Genomic DNA, 21,271 nt, shown 5'->3' with positions numbered 1-21,271 from the left:
TGAAACTTTCAGCTGCATTATGCGTTTCTCTTCCCATAAACTTGTTTCCTCTGGTTCTGAGGAAAATTTGCCAAGACCAGGCCCAGGTCATTCTTATAGCTCAGAAGTGGCCGAAACAGGTGTTGAATGCAGACCTCCTGCACTTCTCCACATATCTTCTGCTCTGCCTGAACTTCAGGCTGGACTTGCCCTCCCAGTCGGGGGGACTGGTTCTGTATTTCAATCTCAGAGGCCTCCACCTACATGCTTGCAAATGGAGCAAGGATATTTAAGCCCCTTTCTGCTGCCACCGGAGGTGATAGACATTATATTGTCTGCGCATCACCCTTCCACTAAGTCAGCTTATTTCAGCAGGTGGGGTACTTTGCTGATTTTTGTACGGACAATGGTGTTGGATTCCTTGCAGGCCAAACTATCCCAAGTGCCCCAGTTTGGGCTAAGCTCTAAAAGGGTGTGCCATTGACAATGTGAGGTGAAGGGCTATTTAGTCTTTCCTTTGTCTGCCGGTTCAGCCATCCCTGTTTAAGTTTCCTGTTGTCTTGCATTTTCTTAACGTCCTGACTAATCATTTTCCTCTCATTCCATTTGTAGTCCCTAATGGACATGAATTTGGTTCACAGGTTCTTGATGGGGACTCCATTTGAGCCTCTACACAGTTCTACGCTTTGCATGTTGACTCTTAAGACCGTGTTTTCGGTTGTCATCTCGTCTGCTAGATGAGTCAGCAAGTTACAGACTCTGAGCTGCCATCCCCAATGACTACCAACTTCCAAGACAAGTTGGTGGTGAAAACCAGCGCTGGTTTCCTTCCTAAGGAGATAACTCCTTTTCACGTGTCCCAGTCTATTACCCTCCCAACCTTCTACCCTGTATTCGTAGGGGCACCTCTGCTCATGTAGGGGGTCCTCACACACAGATACCTGCACCCTGCCCTCTGGGCTAGAAGGGCTTGCCATAGGGGTGACTTAAGTGACCTGGTACAGTGACCTGTAGTGAAAGGATGCATGCTCCATTTCACGCAGGCTGCAATGGTAGACATGCAGACATTTTTCATAGGCTCCCATGGGTTCCACAAAACATGCTGCGGCCACTGGGGAACCCCTGGTGCCCCAATACCCTGTGCACCTAGGTACCATATACTTGGGACGTACATGGGGGCAGGGCAGAGGGTTGGACGCAGGGCCTGGCCTGTCATTGTACTGTCCCCACCCAAGCTTGCTGTTGCTGCCCTCCCCCTTTCCACGTCATACCCCTGCTTGCTTCATTACATCCCTGTGTGGCTGTTCTGCCATTCTCACCTGCCCTGAACAGTTAACTTACTGTCCCTTCCACCTCCTCCCCACCCTCTGTTGCCTGAGTCCATGCACCAGCTCCCTCCTTCCTGCCCTGCATGGTCCGATGTGCTGCCACTGGCCTCCATTTAGCTTTATGTTCCTGCCCTCTGTTGTCAAATTCTATGCCCCCTCATTGGCCTCCAGCTTATCTTTTGTACTAAGCCTTCTGCCCCTACCCTCCTTTCCTCTTATGTCTGTGTGCTTGCCTTTGTTCCCTCCTTTTTGCCCACCATGTTCCATGAACATGCCACTGCCCCTCCTGTGAGTCTTCTGTTGAGGTGCTACTGCTCCTCCCACCTGCCCAACATGGTCGGATGGCTGCTGACTGTCCGTGCCACCTCCACCCTGCCTGTTCGAGTTCCATGCCCCAGCTCCTCTCTCCTGTCCCCCACCCCACCCACCCCCCATGGTCTATTTTGCTGCCACACCCTTCTGCCCTCCATGCTCTGTTGTGCTGCAACTGCTCCTCCTGCCTGCCCTGCATGGTCTCTTGTGAAGCCCCTTCCCTTGCCTTCTCTTGTCTGTGTCCAACTCTGACCTCACTTTTCAGTCCTCCATGGTGCTTTGTGCATGCCCTCTCTGTCTTGTCCACCTTGGCCGCTATGCTGCCACTAACCCTCCCGCTTGCAATGCATGGTCTTCTGTGCTCCCACCTGCCCCTTGCAGTCAGCTTGCTGCCCCATACCCCCTCCCACCAATCCTCCCTTGTCTTTGTGTATGCCATTATAGTCTCACTATTACCCTCTGTAGTGTGTTGTGCTTCCAGTGCCCATCTTGCCTGCTCTCCATGGTCAGTTTGCTTCTTCTGCCCCCTTTCCCTCCGTTTTCCATGTGCAGGCCCCTACCCCCGCTCCCTTCTGCCTTGTCTGCTCCGTTGTCGTGCCCCTGCCTCCTCCCTCCTGCCTTCTGGTCCGTTAGGCTGCAACTATCCCTCCTGGACATTTACTGCAGTTTCCTCACTAGGAAATGGTTTCAGTTTTTCACTTTGATTCCTTCAGCTGTGCCACACTTTTGACTTAAACTCACAATGTTAGCACTCTAGTTGCACATTAGAACACTGTAGTAAAGCTGCTGATCACCAGTGAGTTAACTGGCAGTCTGCTACTGGTGTTGAAAGCGCATATATCAGTCTGCATGTCAGAATGTTTTAATGAAATAGAAGAGGAAAAGATTTTGAGAATTCACTGAAAACATGTCCTAATGTTTCCTTCTACAGCACTAACCATAATTTCATTTTGTTCCTTTCTAAATTGAATGTTTTAAGTTTTACCAGTTTGATTCAATGAAGGTGGCTTCCAGTGTGTTACACTTTTGTCGTAAGTAAGACTGTTGGCACTCTAATTGTAGTTTAGAACACTTTGGGAGGCTGCAGTAGAACACAAGGAAATCTGTTGGAAGTACATATTTTTCAGAGAATGTTAGATTTCATTCTCATATGGCTGAGAGATTGTGTGAATTTACAGAAAATATGCTCTCATTTGAACTTCTGGAGCACCTTCCATAACCTCTAGGGGAAAATCATGAGGAAATAGTTTCCTCTCAAACCTGATTCATGAAATACCAGCAGAATGCTTTTTCATAGGGTCAGATCACCTTAGAACAGACTACAATTCCAAAATTAGCATGGGACCACCAACAAATGGTTTACATTGTAACTAAAATCTGTTATCACACTTTATACGTTCTCCTTTTTGTGGCCTCAAAACCTGCCATTCACTACAATGCATTTCAACGGGGTCGATGTCTGAGTCCTGTAGTAACCGCTGCCAAAGCAGTTTTTAATATATATATGTGCTCTGTATATACTATACCAAAATGAGGTGTGCACAGAAGCTAAAGTAGATAATACTAATGAATGACTAATTCCAGGCTAATTGTTTTATACAGCAGAAATATATTTTGTTAATTTATTTCTAGAACCAGAAGGTCTTTGTTGCAGGTAAGTACAGTTGTCAATAGGTTTCAAGCATATTTATCAACAACTTCATGAAATGTATCAGTGTTCTCATGTGGCATATTCGGGCAATAGGTAGGAGGAGGTTTGAACCTTCTTGGGAAAACCTCATTGTGTGTGATCCCTAAGTGGTCCAAAAGCTCACTAGTGCCTTCAAAGTGTTAATACCTTCAGTTTCAGTTTGTAATTCATGTAGTGTAATAAGTAAGTCAATATCCCTCACCATCAAACTGTCTGATATTGGATCGTTGTCTACTGTATTCGATTAGTCTCTTGAGGTGTTCTTCAACTGATACCATTTACACAATTTTAATTTGCTAATATATTTGAAAAGGTCAATTCTCAAGTCCACATAGTTGAACTTGCAGAGTGGACAAAAGGACAATCGAAGGCACAGGATTGTTTCTCTGTTCGTAAGTTCTCTATGCGAAAGATTAATGATAGTCTTATTTACCATTTCTGGATCCATTACTCTTCTTCTAAGGGGCTTCTGTTGGCTTTTCCCATTTGCCCCTACAAGTTTCCTCCAATGTCTCTATTTTCTCGGTCAAATCCTCTGTCTCCTCTGTTTATTACTCCTCGACCTCTTCTTCTGCTCCGTGTAGTTGACCCCCTGTCTCTGTTCTTTGGGGTTGTAGAGTCTCATGAAACCAGTTGATTTCTCCTCAGCAGTCTGTATTGATCTAAAAAAAGTGGTGGAATTTTGACTATATTCACTGCCTGAGGTGGCATTATCTGAGTTTCTCCAGGTGTCATTACCAGTATTGTTGTCTATATCTGCTAGAGGCATCCCCTTATCAGTTTTCTCCATTGTGTTACTGGACAACTTGCTAATCTCCTCATCATATTTGCGATTGTAGGTTAGCGTTCTGCCTCTCGCATAATCATCACAATCTTTTTGAAGTTTAAACTGTTTCCTCTGTTGGATGTCCTCCTCATGTTTAGTTAATTGATTCACCATCTCAGTTTTAAAATTTTCAATGATGTCCGGTTCAGGTCTTGCCTCAGGTTCCTTCTTAATAATTACTATTTCTTTGAGTAGTCTCTCTCTATCTAACCATGCATATTTAATCATGATCTCCAACATTCATTTCGAACTCAGAGCTAGGTTTCCAGCCTATTCTTCCAACATTTGAGGATTCTGCATTTCATAAGATGGAACAATATGGATGCGAAGACCTCTTGGGACCATTCCGCTATCTACATAATTTTGAAGTGACGTAGCTTCCCACCATTTAGAATTTTCAGCTCTACTCAATGTTTCAAGTTTTGTTTTAGCTTCTCTCATATCGCTTGTTCAGCATTCGTATTTCTGGACTGACCCGCTCCCCCGGAGCAAATCTTAGGAAAAAGGGCTTGTGCTGCTGCCCTTCTGATATTATCCTTTTCGTCCATCCTTCTGGTACTATGCTTAGTGAAAAACAGAGCATAGGACCAGAATGTCTCCTCCCATAAGTTCTTCCATTCTCTTCAGCCACCCAAACCGACCTGACCTGCAATGAACAGGTCCCCCTGATTGTAATGAGTGCCGTATAACTATGCGCCAGCACATATATCTTTCATATGTCTCATACGTCCTCACCTAATTGAGGTCAGAGACGCCAGTTGGAGGCTCCCAATGGGGGACCGCCCATATGTGTTCTCCAACCCGCCAGGGGTTCCCCCCCACCACCTTGCTCACCTCAAAGGATGAGCTGTAAAGTCCGACAGGTATCTGTGGCACAGTACTCCTTTATGGACTGGAAATGATGTACGCTGAACGGGCTGCCCTGTGTAGAATCGAGGCACAGCAGTGTTACACCAAAAAGTGGGTAGAGTCTGGCAAGTATCCACAAAGCTCGTGCTTTTCACCAAAATGTAAAAATATCGGCCAGTCAGGGTCCCATAATATAAATCCAAAGAGACAATGCCCGCTACCCAAGGGGGGTGGAGCGTGAGCCGGCGGAGCAACTCCAGCAAATTAATATACTCAATCTCACTCAAGTTGTGAAGTGAATATGACAAAGTAAGTCCAAACATATCCAAAATCACATTGTCCCAAACTGAAGTAATGTTACAGCTGTCTGTAGAGTATCAGTTTTTCACATATATGTTTTACAACCTGTGTCCAATATGTTTTCTAGCGTCACAAAAATGGGGATATAGGCACACGATTCCATAAAAATAGTAAGCCACAATAGCATCTAAATAGAACTTGATCTCTCACGCATCTACTTAACGCTAGTGGATCTGCGAGGGGAAGTACCAGGATCTATGAAAATATGCCAAAGATTGTCATCTCCATATGAATGTGAAGTATCAAATTTGCAAATTACACTATAAATAGATTTACATCGAACTAGTATAAAATATTACTGGCCAAAATGGTCAAACCCCTCTCTCATAACTAATATGTATGTGAAAAGAAGGAAAACAAGTATGAAAAATATCCCCTGAATTAAAATCAGTCCAATTGGACAGACAGTCAAGCCCAAGTGGGCAATTCCAAAAAAATGATGCATAGGTAGCAATGTAGAAAAATCAAGGTCACCGTGTGTGTGTGTGTGTGTGTGTGTGTGTGTGTGTGTGTGTGTGTGTGTGTGTGTATGTATATATATATATATATATATATATATATATATAAATGATGGTAGCCAAAGAAGTCTTGAGTTTCCATAGGAAAGACATTTTTTCTTTTGTCAATAACTGTGGTGGTGTTTGACTATTTTGCGCCTATACAACTAACGGAGTGCAAGAAAAAGAGGTGGGGCCAAAAATGTGATTACCTGTGTTAATTTCCATGGATATCTTTACACTCCATTGCAGAAAAAAATACTTCAGCTGAACGGAATTACACAAAATGTGGCAAAATAAAACTTTACTCAGAAAGCTTGCTGTAATTAGATGTTAAACAATTCAACCATTTTTTTAAAGTTAGTTTTTAAAGAAGGGGTCAAGTTGAGCATGAAGGAAGTAACCCTCAGAAAAAATTATGTTTAACTAGATGGTTGGACCCCTGGGAGTTCTACAGGACTCCCGCAGTACCAAAATAATTGTTTTACAAAAAGGCCATTTTGATTGGTTGAGGGAGTTTTTTTTTTTACCTCTTGTCAGTCACTTTGATACTGAGGTACCAGTGTAAGTAGTACTGAGTGATCTGATTGGCTGGCCGCAGCACTGAAGTAAATATTGTGCCTGCCATTACAGGACTTGGGGACTGTGTTCCAGAATCTTGGAAAAATTTAGAAAAGGCCACATAAGTGGGCATGGTGTGCACACCCTGATCCCCAGAGCCATGTGGGTGGGTTCAAAATGGACTCGATAAAATGTTTAAAAAATCAAGTTTCCAGTGCTATGGTATCAGCACCTGGTACGGTAGTACCCACTGAAGTCACCCCATGGTGCAGCGCTTCCAAAAAAAAAAAAACGTTATTATTATTTTATTTGTTTAAATACAAGCGTCTGGTCATAAGCCATGCATTGGGCGCAGGCCGAGCCCACCCCTGCACATAGTTAAAGACTGTACTCCGCATCGGTTTGGGTGGCTGTGAAAGGTAGGGAGCAGGGCTTGGCCAGTGGCTAGGCCTTGTGATCAACTCCCTGTTGTGCATGGCTAAAGACTGTATGCAGGGGGTAATTAGGTGCAGAGGCCATGTAGATTGTATAGTGCAAATTCTTGTGTCATTGAGGAACTCTTTGCTGGGTAAACTGAACGCCCATTTTACTTGCAGAAAATTAGGCGCTCCTAGCTCATTAAACAATGCACCATTTCCTGATGTTTGCAAAGTTGATATGTGGAGGTCAGCTAGACATGGACTCCAGAGCACATATACAAGTAGATCAACCCACTGCTACTTTCAAACTGTATTCACCCTACTTTAGCTGTTTCACCGTGGCTTAGGATATAGGATTCCTATTCTTGAAAAATGTTTAAGCCGGTTATTGAAAAGGAAAATGTACTGAAATGTCATTTATTCTAGGAATCTCTAATGAAGTCACGGGAAGAGGTATAAAGTGTGAGTCCTTTATTCCCCATCAAAAAAACTGAAGCGAATGCCAGTTGAAGATGTGGTGAGATATGGAAGCCTCTGGTCTTCTTAAGGAGTTAAATGTAATCTGCAGCCTTTCTAGCATTTCCTTTTTTTTTTTTTTAAAGGCAGCAACATTAAACTTTGTTGCACTGTGTATATTTATTAGATTTGAGTGTGTATACAAAGTAAAATCTATATAATATAGTCTTCCAGGATCAAACATGGGCGAGAGTATTCAGTTGTTGTTGACTATCAAACTATCAATGAAGAAGATTATAAAAACTCAGATTACAAAATAAATATTTTTTTCGTCTGGTCAGTTTTGTTGTTATAGGCTGTCATTCAGCTGTAAATTTCAATTACTTACAACCGAATCTTAGAATAAAATAATTACATTTCTCTTGGGACAGTAGCTTTTGTTTAAAGGCATATATATTTCTTACCTTCCTGTCTAAAGCTGTGTTCATGATATTTAAGATGCTGAGACTGCTATTATTTTGTGATGAGCATAGTAAGTTCAGGATAGTACTCTTAAAGCTCCTGTAAGACTGCTACTTTGCTTTCAAGTAGATGAGTTATTTATGGTATTACCCAGTGCTCTAACGGTTAATTATACCCTCTTATATCTGTCTACCTTATTATCATTGCTTCCCTGCTCTAAATATGATACTAGGTCAGAGTTTTAGCTTTTATGTAAGAATGTTTCATAAAGTTGCCCTTACTTTGTTTTTGTTCATGTGCACTTATATGTATGATTTCTTTTTCAGCCACTCTACTAAAACTGTGATGGACTTTGTGAATAATAGTGAAAATGTGATCTTTGTGCACAATACAGTTCATCTTATTTCTCAAGTAATGGATAACATGGTCATGGCTTGTGGTGGAATACTACCTCTTCTGTCTGCAGCTACATCTACTACAGTAAGGATATTTTGTGAATGTCAATTTCTCCAAGTTTTGTGCATACTTTCTTCTCATTGTGAAGTAAAATAATTTTGTATTTGTCAAATTTTTAAGTCATAACACAAGTGTGGAAAATATATATATATATAAAATATGTGTGTGTGTGTATATAGGCAGAACAGAGGATTTCCTTTTGGGAGAGGGGAGTAACACCCTCTCCCTTTGGAAATAGGGGGTAGCCTCCCCAAGCCACTGGTATGCTTTGAAGGGCTTATTGTGTGCCCTCCTTGCATAAACCAGTCTGCACCGGTACAGGGACCTCCAGTCTGGACAATGGAAATGGGAGTGTCCCCTGTTCGTCATCACCCCAGGGGTGGTGCCCAGGGCTCCTCCAAAGGGTCCATTGATTCTGCCATCTTGAACCCAAGGTGGTCAAAGGCCTCTAGGAGAATCTGAGTGGCCAGGTCAGGCAAGTGATGTCAGAGCCCCCTCCTGATAAGTTGTCACCTGGCTAGGTGACCAAACCCCCTTCCAGGGCTATTTAGGGTCTACCTCTTGGGTGGGTCCGCAGATTTGGTTTGCAAGATTCCAGCAGAACTCCTATGCAACCTCTACTTTGACTCTACTTGAACTGTGAATTGAACCTCCAGGGACAGACAATCTGCATCCATGACGAAGACTCCGCTTGCAACATTGTTTCCATGGCTCCTTCCAGCTTCTGCAAAATTTCCCCAGCTGTACATCCTCTGAGGGTGTTGAGTCTTCAGCCTGCATGAGAAGGAAGAAGGAATCTCCCTTGGTGTATAGGGTCACTTCCCTGCATCTGCAGACACCAATTGCAATGACAACCAGCTGTGTGGATCTCTTCTCATCCTGAGCTGCATGGATCGTGCATCACTTGTGGTGGTCTGGAGTGGTCCCCTTGATCGTCTCTACCAGCTCGTTAACTTTGGTGGAGGTAAGCCCTTGCCTTCCCACGCAGAACAGTACCCCGTGCACCACGTCTCTTGCAGTTACCAAGACTTGTTAGCATCTTCTCCAAGGGATCTTCAGGCTCCGTGTAGCCCCAAGGCCCCAGCACTCTTCCCTGCGACACACAGCCCTCTGTGTGCTTCTCCTGTAGTGTGGGACCGTTCTTCAGTTGGGTTGCGTAGGCTCCTCTGTGACTCCTGGGTCCTCTTCACTGGGTCTCTTTTTGAGGCTGCCTTCTCTTCTGTGGACTCTGTCTTGCTGAGGGTCCCCTGAGACTCCCCTACACCCCCTCTGGGTTAAGTCCTCCTGGACCTTGCTTGTCCCCGGCAGCTCCACTTTTGCTTCATCATGACTTCTGCCTTTGCCAAGGCTGGTTGGTGGCTTTTCCACTCCACAGACAGACTGCAATCTTCCATCCAGCGTGGGATGTCGACTGCATCCTCCTGGAACTCTCCTCCAACTCTAGGGCTGCATTGCTGACTGTTTTCGTCCTGCCGTTGACCAACTCCTGCAAGCACAGACAGGTGGGTAGTGGCCCCTGCCACCACCCGACACTCCAGCGACTTCAGGGCTTGGTCCTCTTCTTTTTCAGGTCTTCCTCTTCAAGAATCCACTGCTGCTTTCTTGTAGTTTTGTCTGGGTGTTGCATTTTCATCTTTTTAGTCCTTCTGGGTGGTTTGGTGAAAATGCAGTAGCTTAATCCTGGTCGCTAGGGGGCACTGTGGTACTTACCTTTGGGGTTTCCTAGTTCTTCCAGCTCCCCTCAAAAGATTGCACTTACCTAGGTGGGGGTCCTACATTCGCGTTCCATTTCTTTTTTTTAGTATATGTTTTGGGCTCCCCCTGGGGTCACTATTGTCTATTGCTATTGCACTGTTTTCTACTGCTTTTTATGCCTATTTCTGATTGCTAGTGTACATATCTAGTGTGTTACTTACCTCCAATTGCAGGGTTGCCTCTCTAGTACTTTTTGGTAATTGTGTCCCTACAATAAAGTACCTTTTATTTTTGTAACACTGAGTGCTTTCTTTCATGTGTGTAAGTGCTGTGTGACTACAGTGGTATGAGCTTTGCATGTCTCCTAGATATGCCTTAGCTGCTCATCCACAGCTACCTGTAGAGAGCCTGGCTTCTAGACACTACCTACACTACACCAGTAGGGGATACCTGGACCTGGTATAAGATGTACATACCTTTGGTACCCACCACACACCAGGCCAGCTTCCTACAGCTACGACTTGGTTGCAGCTGTAAAGCTGCTACCAGGGCACCGTAAACAGCTGTATCCTGGAGTGGGCACCCTAGGACATGGCAGGGGCCAGCAGTGGAGAGTGGCAGTCCACAGGGCCCTCAGTGGCTCATCGAGGAATGTGGAAGTAGCCCCAGGGGGTGGTGGTTCCCGGGACTTTGGCCGTCCGACACGAACCCCTGCCACACTTTTTTTTTTCTTTTTTTTTTTAGGATTTGCCCTGGGGAGGTGGTGGTCCCTGGGGCTGCAGGGGATGGGGGGGATGCTCAATTTGAAAAGAAAAATGTATTTGTCACTTCAAACTAGTAAGATCACCTTTCAGTATGAGCCTTTACAGTTGAAGGGAAATGACTACAAGTGGAGTCGAAACCTCAACTTTCACGGTGAAGCTCTGTCACCTTCATTGTTATGCTTTCATTTTTTGTAGTTGTTTTTTTTTTTTTTTCACTATTTTCTTTGCCCTTTACAGGCTATCTGGGTCTGCCTCAAGCCCTCCCCTGTGGCCCCACCCCATTGTTTATATGGTTTGCCACCTTCACCATTACACTATAATTATAATTATTTTTTTACACTGTTTTCTCTGCCCTTGACATGCTATCTGGGACTGCTTCAGGCCCTCTGCCGTGGTCCCACCCTGTTTTTAAAAAAGAAAAACAGTTTTGGTAGCCCTTTATGGGCTATCTGGGACCGCAGGTGGAGTCTCAAGGCCTCTCCCCGCAGTCCCCGCTGATTATTATTATTTTTTTTTATTTTGTTTGCCCTTTGCAGACTGTCTGGGACCACAGGGTGGACCTCAAGGCCTCCCCCACTGTCCCATTGCTATAACAAGCAAGGAGCTGCTCTTAATAGCAGCTCCCTGATTGCTGGATTGTTGTTTTCATCTATCTTCTCTGCATGCGTATCTGTGTGCAGGGAAGACAGATGTAAACTCCGCTTCCTGTCAGCGGGACCTGTTTGACAGATCCCACTGTGAGAAAGCGAAGTATATCTTTGCTGTGACTTGGTTGCAGCTGTAAAGCTGCCGCCAAGCCACAACAAAGAGCCATGTCCCGGGGGTGGGCCTCCAGGCACCCAGGACATAGCAGCGAGAATTTGCTTGAAAAGTTTATTGAGAATCTACAACAAACTAGTGTCATCATAAACTGCATTTTTTGCAATTGTGCTTTCACCTAATCTATGCAACACCTTAATGTCCTTCTTCAACATAAGTCCTCACCATAAGAGAAAGTATTGTGCCATGTTCAGCTACCATCCCCACATTACTCTACCCATTACTGGGACAAGCCAGTGCAGTGGAATGGCTGCACCCCAGCCTTGATTTCTCCTTCTCGAGGTAGTGGTTGTCTGAATTGGTCATCCTTTACAACTGTCATCATGTCCTCCAATTATTCTTTTAGTCATAGCAAGCCTGTGCCTTGCTGTCTGTTAGTGATGTCCCTCACAAACTCAAATGTATCTATCTCCTTCTGAAAATATTGATAAATAGACCTGAAACACTAGTTGTGGTAAAGAAACAACTCTGTCCAGCTGTAGAATCTATAGAATAACAACTTAAGTGATCTCCATTTGGTTTGGGAGATCCACACCATTACATGTTACAGGTGAATTGCTGACCACATTGTTGCTTTGAATTTTCTGAACCCTTTAACAGTTGAGTTACCCCAGTGCTTAGCTTGATGGCCTGGTTACTTACTATGGACTTGAAGGAGGCCATCGTATCCAGATTCAGATACTCAGTTAAGAAATTAACATAAATACATACCTATTTGACTTAATTGAAATTGTTTGGAGAGGTCTATAAGGATGTGAACTCTGTCTGATCACTTTTAAAGTCTACAGGGAGTGCAGAATTATTAGGCAAGTTGTATTTTTGAGGATTAATTTTATTATTGAACAACAACCATGTTCTCAATGAACCCAAAAAACTCATTAATATCAAAGCTGAATATTTTTGGAAGTAGTTTTTAGTTTGTTTTTAGTTTTAGCTATGTTAGGGGGATATCTGTGTGTGCAGGTGACTATTACTGTGCATAATTATTAGGCAACTTAACAAAAAAAAAATATATACCCATTTCAATTATTTATTATTACCAGTGAAACCAATATAACATCTCAACATTCACAAATATACATTTCTGACATTCAAAAACAAAACAAAAACAAATCAGTGACCAATATAGCCACCTTTCTTTGCAAGGACACTCAAAAGCCTGCCATCCATGGATTCTGTCAGTGTTTTGATCTGTTCACCATCAACATTGCGTGCAGCAGCAACCACAGCCTCCCAGACACTGTTCAGAGAGGTGTACTGTTTTCCCTCCTTGTAAATCTCACATTTGATGATGGACCACAGGTTCTCAATGGGGTTCAGATCAGGTGAACAAGGAGGCCATGTCATTAGATTTCCTTCTTTTATACCCTTTCTTGCCAGCCACGCTGTGGAGTACTTGGACGCGTGTGATGGAGCATAGTCCTGCATGAAAACCATGTTTTTCTTGAAGGATGCAGACTTCTTCCTGTACCACTGCTTGAAGAAGGTGTCTTCCAGGAACCAGGAGTTGAGCTTGACTCCATCCTCAACCCGAAAAGGCCCCACAAGCTCATCTTTGATGGTACCAGCCCAAACCAGTACTCCACCTCCACCTTGCTGGCGTCTGAGTCGGACTGGAGCTCTCTGCCCTTTACCAATCCAGCCACGGGCCCATCCATCTGGCCCATCAAGACTCACTCTCATTTCATCAGTCCATAAAAACTTAGAAAAATCAGTCTTGAGATATTTCTTGGCCCAGTCTTGACGTTTCAGCTTGTGTGTCTTGTTCAGTGGTGGTCGTCTTTCAGCCTTTCTTACCTTGGCCATGTCTCTGAGTATTGCACACCTTGTGCTTTTGGGCACTCCAGTGATGTTGCAGCTCTGAAATAGGGCCAAACTGGTGGCAAGTGGCATCGTGGCAGCTGCACGCTTGACTTTTCTCAGTTCATGGGCAGTTATTTTGCGCCTTGGTTTTTCCACACGCTTCTTGCGACCCTGTTGACTATTTTGAATGAAACGCTTGATTGTTCGATGATCACGCTTCAGAAGCTTTGCAATTTTAAGAGTGCTGCATCCCTCTGCAAGATATCTCACTATTTTGGACTTTTCTGAGCCTGTCAAGTCCTTCTTTTGACCCATTTTGCCAAAGGAAAGGAAGTTGCCTAATAATTATGCACACCTGATATAGGGTGTTGATGTCATTAGACCACACCCCTTCTCATTACAGAGATGCACATCACCTAATATGCTTAATTGGTAGTAGGCTTTCGAGCCTATACAGTTTGGAGTAAGACAACATGCATAAAGAGGATGATGTGGTCAAAATACTCATTTGCCTAATAATTCTGCACTCCCTGTATATGACCATCTTAGAACCCTATATTGGAAGTCTACATCATATATGTTTAGCCAACACACACTTCTACCTTGCTTTTGTGGCCTGTCGGGTGGCACACTACATTTGTAACTTGTAATTCCCTCCCCATTCTATATATGCATCTGGTATTTCTGTAGGTTGAATCTATTCAATAGCCAGGAGCACTGTACAGATTCAAAGACTAGCATAAAGTAAACAAGTAATAGGAGAGAGAGCTAGTTTGTGGAGTTAATATATTGTGCTTTAGTGTTCCTTAATGAGGTACATCTTTAGCACTTTCCTGAATTGGGGCAGCCTTGATAGATATAGGGATGTTGTTCCAGATCCTAGACGCATAGGTGGAACTGTAATGTATTGAAGTTATTTGAATGTAAGCAGTGTTGAGTAATTAATATAGGTTTGTGCTGAATTTGACGTTTGTACTTTTACTCATATGTTTTAGCATAAATTTGACGGATAATACTTAAAATGATGCTTGTACTCCCAATTGAGCTGTTTGAAGCATCTTTGTTTGCTATTGTCAATTTAAGTTTGTGTTTAAACGTTTTCAAAAGATGGTTTAATGATTGTGCCCTTTTTATGGTTTTTATAAGAAACCAATTATAAACAATGATGTACTGAACTGCAATTATCTAAATGTCTAAATGCTTTCATTTGTGGGATGTGGGCTCAGAGATGGCTTCTTCTCTCTTCGCTATGAGTTCAGCTTTTCTATTCCTGTGCTACAGCTGCTATACTGAGGAGAGTGTTAGTGAGTAGAACGTTAGTGAGTAGAGCTCCCTGTGGCAGCACCTTCTTTTCATGATCACCTTGAGGTGATTTGCCTTCTTGCACTAAGCGTTCTGGGCATCGGATTGTGATAATCAGGGACCTATGTGAGAAGCAGTGGTGTAGAACGCAGTAAACACTGGAATCTCAAAGCTGAACCGTAGACAGACAGTGTGCGTGCCGTTGCTAGAAGTACGTTGTGCACCAGTGGACAAAAATTAAGATTGATACCTCCTTTCTCACAAGGGTGACATGACATAGCTTGGAGATGTGAATAGAAAAGGCCCATTGATGGTCCCATGAGTGCCCTTAAGGAGGGTACTCACATGTTGTCCAGAAGTGGCAGTGGAGGTCATGAGGGTCAAACATGAAATTGTGAGAGGAAGAGGTAGGTTGATTGTAGTGCCTGAAGGCACCCTCCAGTCTCCTTGCACTGTAGATTCCCACTAGAGATCACCGGCAATTGCAGAGGTGCTGAATTGAGGCTATAGCATAATTTGGGGTGTGTTGCAAAGCATGCTCTGTTGTCCATAAGGACTCCTGCACCTCACTCCAACTGGTGACTGTTATAGGGTTATGATCACTTGCAAGTCCTAAGTTAATTCTGACATTCAGCAGCATGTGTCAAAGATCCTGAGTAGTAACACTATAATATATAAGAAGCTTCCTGTTGCCTGAGAAAAATGTGTATTGAGCCTGGATATCTGCTGGGAATAGCCTACTCAATTGGGGCATTTTAGAGGATAATAAAAAAAAGCTCCATATCTCCAGCTTTAGAAGAGCCAGTCTCTAGAAATATTGTTTCATCCAACTCCTAATGAGTTATGGCTGTGAGAGAAAGTTAAGCATTAAAATCCCTTTGCACGGAAATTTGAGTGTAAGAGAGCCCTCCACAAGTTGAAGTTGCTTTACATTTCTTTTGCCTATAAATAGTAAATCGACCTAAACAGGGGAAGAAGGAATTCTTGACCCAAACTATTACACTTCTTAAAACTCTCCCTCAAGAATTAGGATAAGAAATAATGGGTAATCTTTTATGTAAAAAGCAACCAGTGACCTGGTCTCTTTTACATACAAATGTAAAACATATTCATTAATACTCAAAAGTATGTCTCCATTTTATCTCAGTAATATTGCAGGATACGCCCGATGTTCCTTGTGTAGCTGTTAAATTAGGATGCGTAAACCTTGATCCATCAAAGGAAGGAAGTGTAAAAACAAGAAGACTCGAAGTGAAAGCATCCAACCATGTACTTTTTGTTTCTCAGTCCCAAGCTAGCTGAAATGCATGATTTTAGTTAGAGTGAGAACACATCTTTCAAAAAGGAAAAAGACTCAATTGTCAAAGACAGATGTTGTGGGTTCCTTTAGTTATTTGTTAATATTGTGTTCAATTATTAGTAAAATAACTTGGATTTCTTATTGCTTTGTCTCTATATCTGACATTTCCACAATTACAATTGGAAGCATTTTAGGCAATAGTTTCATGCATTGAAGAGTGAGGTTTAGACCTACAACTGCCATTTCTAAGGAATTACTTATTTTTACATGTTAGAACTTTTCACCACTTGTTTCATCATTTCTTTTGTGTTTTGTAATACCAGATTTAAATGAATCAAACTTTCTCCTATTTCTTCTGTAGCATGAACTGGAGAACATTGAGCCAACACAAGGCCTATCTATTGAAGCTTCTATATCGTTCCTCCAGAGGCTAATCAGTCTTGTTGATGTGTTAATCTTTGCCAGCTCTCTCGGCTTTTCTGAAATTGAAGCTGAGAAGAACATGTCATCAGGTGGAATTTTGCGACAGTGTCTGAGATTGGGTAAGTTTGTCAGCACATAGAAGCGGCAAGAAATAGTTGGAGGAGTATTTTGTTTCCAGTTCCTTGTTTCTTTGGATTCCAGAGGTGGGAATCTGTATAGGAGGGTCAGTGTTTTTGCCCATCCATTTACAGATTAGATATTTCATGGAATATCTGCTTCAAATAGATTGTCACTGTTGTAGTGAGAAGTCTCCTTTGCTGGTTTTCTCCTGCATTGCCTCTTGCCAAAGGTTCAACATTTTCAGGGTCCATAATAAGTGCACACACTTTGTCATGCTTCCATGTATTCAGTTCCTTTATTCCCTTGCACAAAAAAATCAAATAATGTGCATTTGTCCTAAATGATGTTGAGAACAGCTTCTATGTTAGGTACCCGCCTCATAACAGATGGGTGGTGCAGTTAGCTTTGAGAAGAGTTTTTTTAGTAGACCTCTGGAGCTTTGATAAGACCTTTAGGTGATTTGTTAACATTTTCAGTTGTCAGACTGTTTGTATTTTGAGTATCTGGAGTAGAACCACTACAATAGGCTCAGGAATTCACGCTTCACTCAGCTGGAAAAAAAACATTGTTATGTGTCTGACAAACTGTTAAATTGCGTATCATTCATGTGCAAGCTGCCATTAGAAAGGTATACTTTAAGCGTTTTATATGTAACTGTTACTACTTTAATTAGAAAGGTGATTGTCCTATTTCCTTTTTGTGACAGTTTGTGCTGTGGCGGTAAGGAATTGTCTGGAGTGCCAGCAGCATGCACAAATTAAATCCAGCACGGATAATGCAAAAGGTTTGAAAGGAACACAAGGAAAGACTATAGTAAAGGCAAGTGCTTATTGTATACTTATTTCCACTAACCAGCTGTGTATCCTTCATTAGTGTGTACTGCAGTTGCTTTATTCTTAAAGTTCTCTATTAAACAAAAATGCTCTTAAATGCAAATTGATAAATCAGTACATATTACAAATCATGATATGATGTAAATGATTAATTTCCTTTAAAAAATTTTGTAAAGGCCCATTAGTATTTTTGGTTTGGCATGTGTGTTTCATTTCTTCTGCTTTATCTGCATTTCATATTTACACTTTGTAGATATTTACTGTTTCTCCCTATTGCTTTTATATTTATTCATGGCTTAGAAGGCAACCTTGTGGGTATTGTTTTTCTTGTCCACTTATTTGAAAGTTACAGTAATTATGCCTGCCTGTATCATTTCACATTATTGTTGCTTCTTTCAATTTAGAGTCCTGTTGACATTGTGACGGGTGGTATGTCCCCAGTCCGTGACCTTGACAGACTTCTTCAAGACATGGATATAAATCGACTACGGGCAGTAGTCTTCAGAGATATTGTGAGTTATTGAAAGTCTTCCTCTTTAGTTAGTACAGTTTGTGTAGTGGTGAGATGTGTGGAGTAGTCTTTTCTTTTTATGTCTGATTTATAATTGAATTTGTATTTTGTTTAATTTGTATCTTAATAGATATTTTGTATTTAAGAAGCTCTAATTTGATTGGCTTTTGCCAGTGTTAACTGTCCTCCAGTGACAGCTTCAAAACTGCTGATACCAAAAACAGTAAGATTTTAATGAACTTCTTCATACAGATCTATAGGCAAGAGCTCTGTCTACGTAGGTCTAAAGTCTGTAGGGATCATTTTTCCACCTCTTTATTTTCTTTTTTGCCATGTCCACTATAGATCATAAAAACAATTGTGATCTTGATGCACCACATGTACGTTTTTACAGTTATATATGATAATGACCATATTCTGTGTTCAGGTTTTGAAATTGGTATTTTGCATAGGAAAATGTATTTTTTAATTACAGCTAGCACAGTCCTCCCGATCAGCTGCTATGCAATATTCTTTTATGTTTGATAGAGGGCCATAGTGACAAAAGTATTTTGTAGTCTATAAAGGAGTTTTCCTGTTGTACTCTTTAACATACTCTTTCATTTCTTTGTGAGTTGTCCCAAAACATCTAAAATGGCAATATTCAGTGACTAATCATATACAGTTAGCATGCATAGGAAGGGCTGTGCCCTGTTTACACTTTTAAGTTAGATGTTTCACAGCAAATTCACAAAAGAGATGTAAGAGTGTGTAAAAGAGTACTCCTGTTATACTATTTCCTATACTTATAAATGATTTTGACAATTGGCCACTAACCTGGCAGATCACACCATCTTAGGTAGACAATCCAGTAGCAGTCTAGGGTCATTCCTGAAGGTTCATTTTGCTAAGGTATAGTACACTACCAACTTAGTTATTTAGCCAGTATGTTTAATTACCCTTCCTCATCCTAACAGCTCTCCTTACTGCAACATTTTAACCATGTACATTTATAATGGGGGCTCATGTGTACATTAAACATATTTTGCTCTTGTTTCATTAATACTGTGCGCCTATCATATTATGAACATGTTCATTGTTTTAATTCCCCTAATTAATTCAAGCTTGGGAAAATCCATTTTTCACTTCACAGCAAATGCATCCACCGAGTATTCCATGCAGGTAGTGTGTGTTGAAATTTTTATTGCATGATTATTTAAAATCTTTGCACCATATTTACAATGAACGAAAAAATGCCTGTAAAAAAACAAAACTATCAACAAACATTTTCCCACATAAAATCCATGTGGGTACATGAATCACATAAGCTCCTAGAATTATATATTAAAATACAAGTTTAAAAAAGTCCAAACGTGCCAGAGCCCAGGGCCATCAAGTAGAAATGTGGGGTAACTTTGTAGGTAGGAGCCATTTCGTCAATGTGATTTCTTTGTAAACCTCACCCCTTCTGTGAGTACCCGCACTAATTTGGCCCCTTGCCTGGTGTAGAGCCAGTCTCAGTTTATGCAAGTTCCATTGGGGCCACTGCACTGAATATGAGTCTTATAGCTTCATTACACGTTTTTACTCCATGTTTCAAAAACAAGGGTTTTAAGAGTTGATATCTTTCTTATGCCAACCATGGACAGCAGCATACAAGATGTGTTCTAGATTGTGTGGTCCATTCCTGCAAGTGCCCCAGTGCCATCTTCCACTTACGTCGATAGTCCCAAGCAGGGTAGAGTTAAGAGGCGCATCTGCAGGATGCTCTGGAATGCACGATCCCCCATAGGTGCTTTCAAATAAGGCTTTTAAAAGAGGCTTTAGTGGTCCTGTATGATTCCTGTAGACCATCCGCACCGCTGATGTCCCTGACTATTAAAATGCCTTTGTCTCTGGAGGCTTGCACGCCTAGCTCTCTCAATTTTTTCTTCAGCACTGCTTTCGTGATAGAGGAGTCAATAGTATAGGATGGAGCCAGGTTGAACTGTTCCTCGGCCTGTGTTAGATAGGTGTCCCACCTGCTTGTTTGGTCTTTGAAGATCGCTTTCAACTCCCCCCTCAGGCTAGCGGCCTCCGCCTTGCAGACATTATGATGGAGCATTATAATATCCATTTTGCATGTTATGTCCATTCTTGTTGTATCTAGTTCCAGGCAAATCCCTGCATGCCTAGTTGGTCTGGGGATCTCAAATACCCTTTTATAGGCTCTCATCTGGCAATTCTCCAGTGTTGTCAGTCTGCCGGGGAATGCCAGATGGCCATAGGTAATTGCAGGTAACAATTTTGCCTTTAATTACCCTCCTTATTGGCTCTGATGTTGGTGCCTTAAGCCGCTGATCGAGTTTTGCTAATGCATAAGAGATTTTCACTGCTTTAGATGTCAGTGCCAATACCTGGTGTGATATTCTCCCAGTGTTTGATAACCAAACTCCCAAGTAGTGATATTTATCTTCCATCTCTATATCTAATAGTAGGAAAATGGCTCCCTGTTGCAGTTGCCCCCCACTTTTTGCCTGATATTGATGCTGACTTGACTGAGAAGTGTGCTGGGACCCTGCTAACCAGGCCCCAGCACCAGTGTTCTTTCACTAAAAATGTACCATTGTTTCCACAGTTTGCACACCCCTGGCACACAGATAAGTCCCATGTAAAAGGTATCAGTGGTACCAAGGGCCCTGTGACCAGGGAAGGTCCCTAAGGGCTGCAGCATGTGTTGTGCCACCCTAATAGACCCCTCAACTAACACAGGCACACTGCCATTGCAGATTGTGTGTGTTGGTGGGGAGAAAAAGGCAAAGTCGACTTGGCATCCCCCTCAGGATGCCATGCACACAAAATACTGCCTGTGGCATAGGTAAGTCACCCCTCTAGCAGGCCTTAAAGCCCTAAGGCAGGGTGCACTATACCACAGGTGAAGGCATAGCTGCATGAGCAATATGCCCCTACAGTGTCTAAGTCAATTGTTTGACAAAATCCCAGACCATATACTTAATATGGCCACACTGTACTTACAATGTCTAAAACGAACTCCACAGCTCCATAATGGCTACACTGAGTACTGGGAAGTTTGGTATCAAACTTCTCTGAATAATAACCCACACTGATTCCAATGTGGGATTTATTACAAAATGCACACAGAGGGCATCTCGAAGATGCCCCCTGTATTTTACCCAATCCTTCAGTGCAGGACTGACTGGTCTGTGCCAGCCTTCCCCTGTGTGATGAGAGCCTTTGTGCTCTCTGAGGACAGAAGCAAAGCCTGCACTGGGTGGAGGTGCTTCTGCAGGAACTGTAACACCTGGCGGTTATCCTCAAAGGCTCATGCCTTTTGTTACAGCACCCCAGGGCATCCCAGCTAGTGGAGATGCCTGTCCCTCTGGCCACTACCCCCACTTTTGGTGGCAAGGCTGGAGGAGATAATTAGAAAAACATGGAGGAGTCACCCACTAGCCAGGACTGCCACTAAGGTGCCCTGAGCTGAGGTGGCCCCTGTCTTTAGAAATCCTCCATCTTGAGGTTGGAGG

General features: G+C 42.6%; 1 protein-coding gene across 3 annotated transcripts in view; it reads left to right on the top strand.

Moving 5' to 3' along the window:
* The window catches only part of LRBA (LPS responsive beige-like anchor protein), a 1,864,610-nt gene that overhangs the window by 378,901 nt on the left and 1,464,438 nt on the right, over nucleotides 1-21,271 (top strand). For all 3 annotated transcript variants that reach the window (XM_069242641.1, XM_069242642.1, XM_069242640.1), the window contains exons 25-28: nucleotides 8,066-8,219; nucleotides 16,240-16,420; nucleotides 17,128-17,240; nucleotides 17,659-17,766. In XM_069242641.1, coding sequence (XP_069098742.1) covers nucleotides 8,066-8,219; nucleotides 16,240-16,420; nucleotides 17,128-17,240; nucleotides 17,659-17,766 — 556 coding nt within the window. The remainder of the gene's footprint in view (nucleotides 1-8,065; nucleotides 8,220-16,239; nucleotides 16,421-17,127; nucleotides 17,241-17,658; nucleotides 17,767-21,271) is intronic.

Source organism: Pleurodeles waltl, chromosome 1_2 (genome assembly GCF_031143425.1).
Source record: "Pleurodeles waltl isolate 20211129_DDA chromosome 1_2, aPleWal1.hap1.20221129, whole genome shotgun sequence".
Lineage (NCBI taxonomy): Eukaryota > Metazoa > Chordata > Amphibia > Caudata > Salamandridae > Pleurodeles > Pleurodeles waltl.
This window is presented reverse-complemented; position numbering and strand designations above follow the sequence as displayed.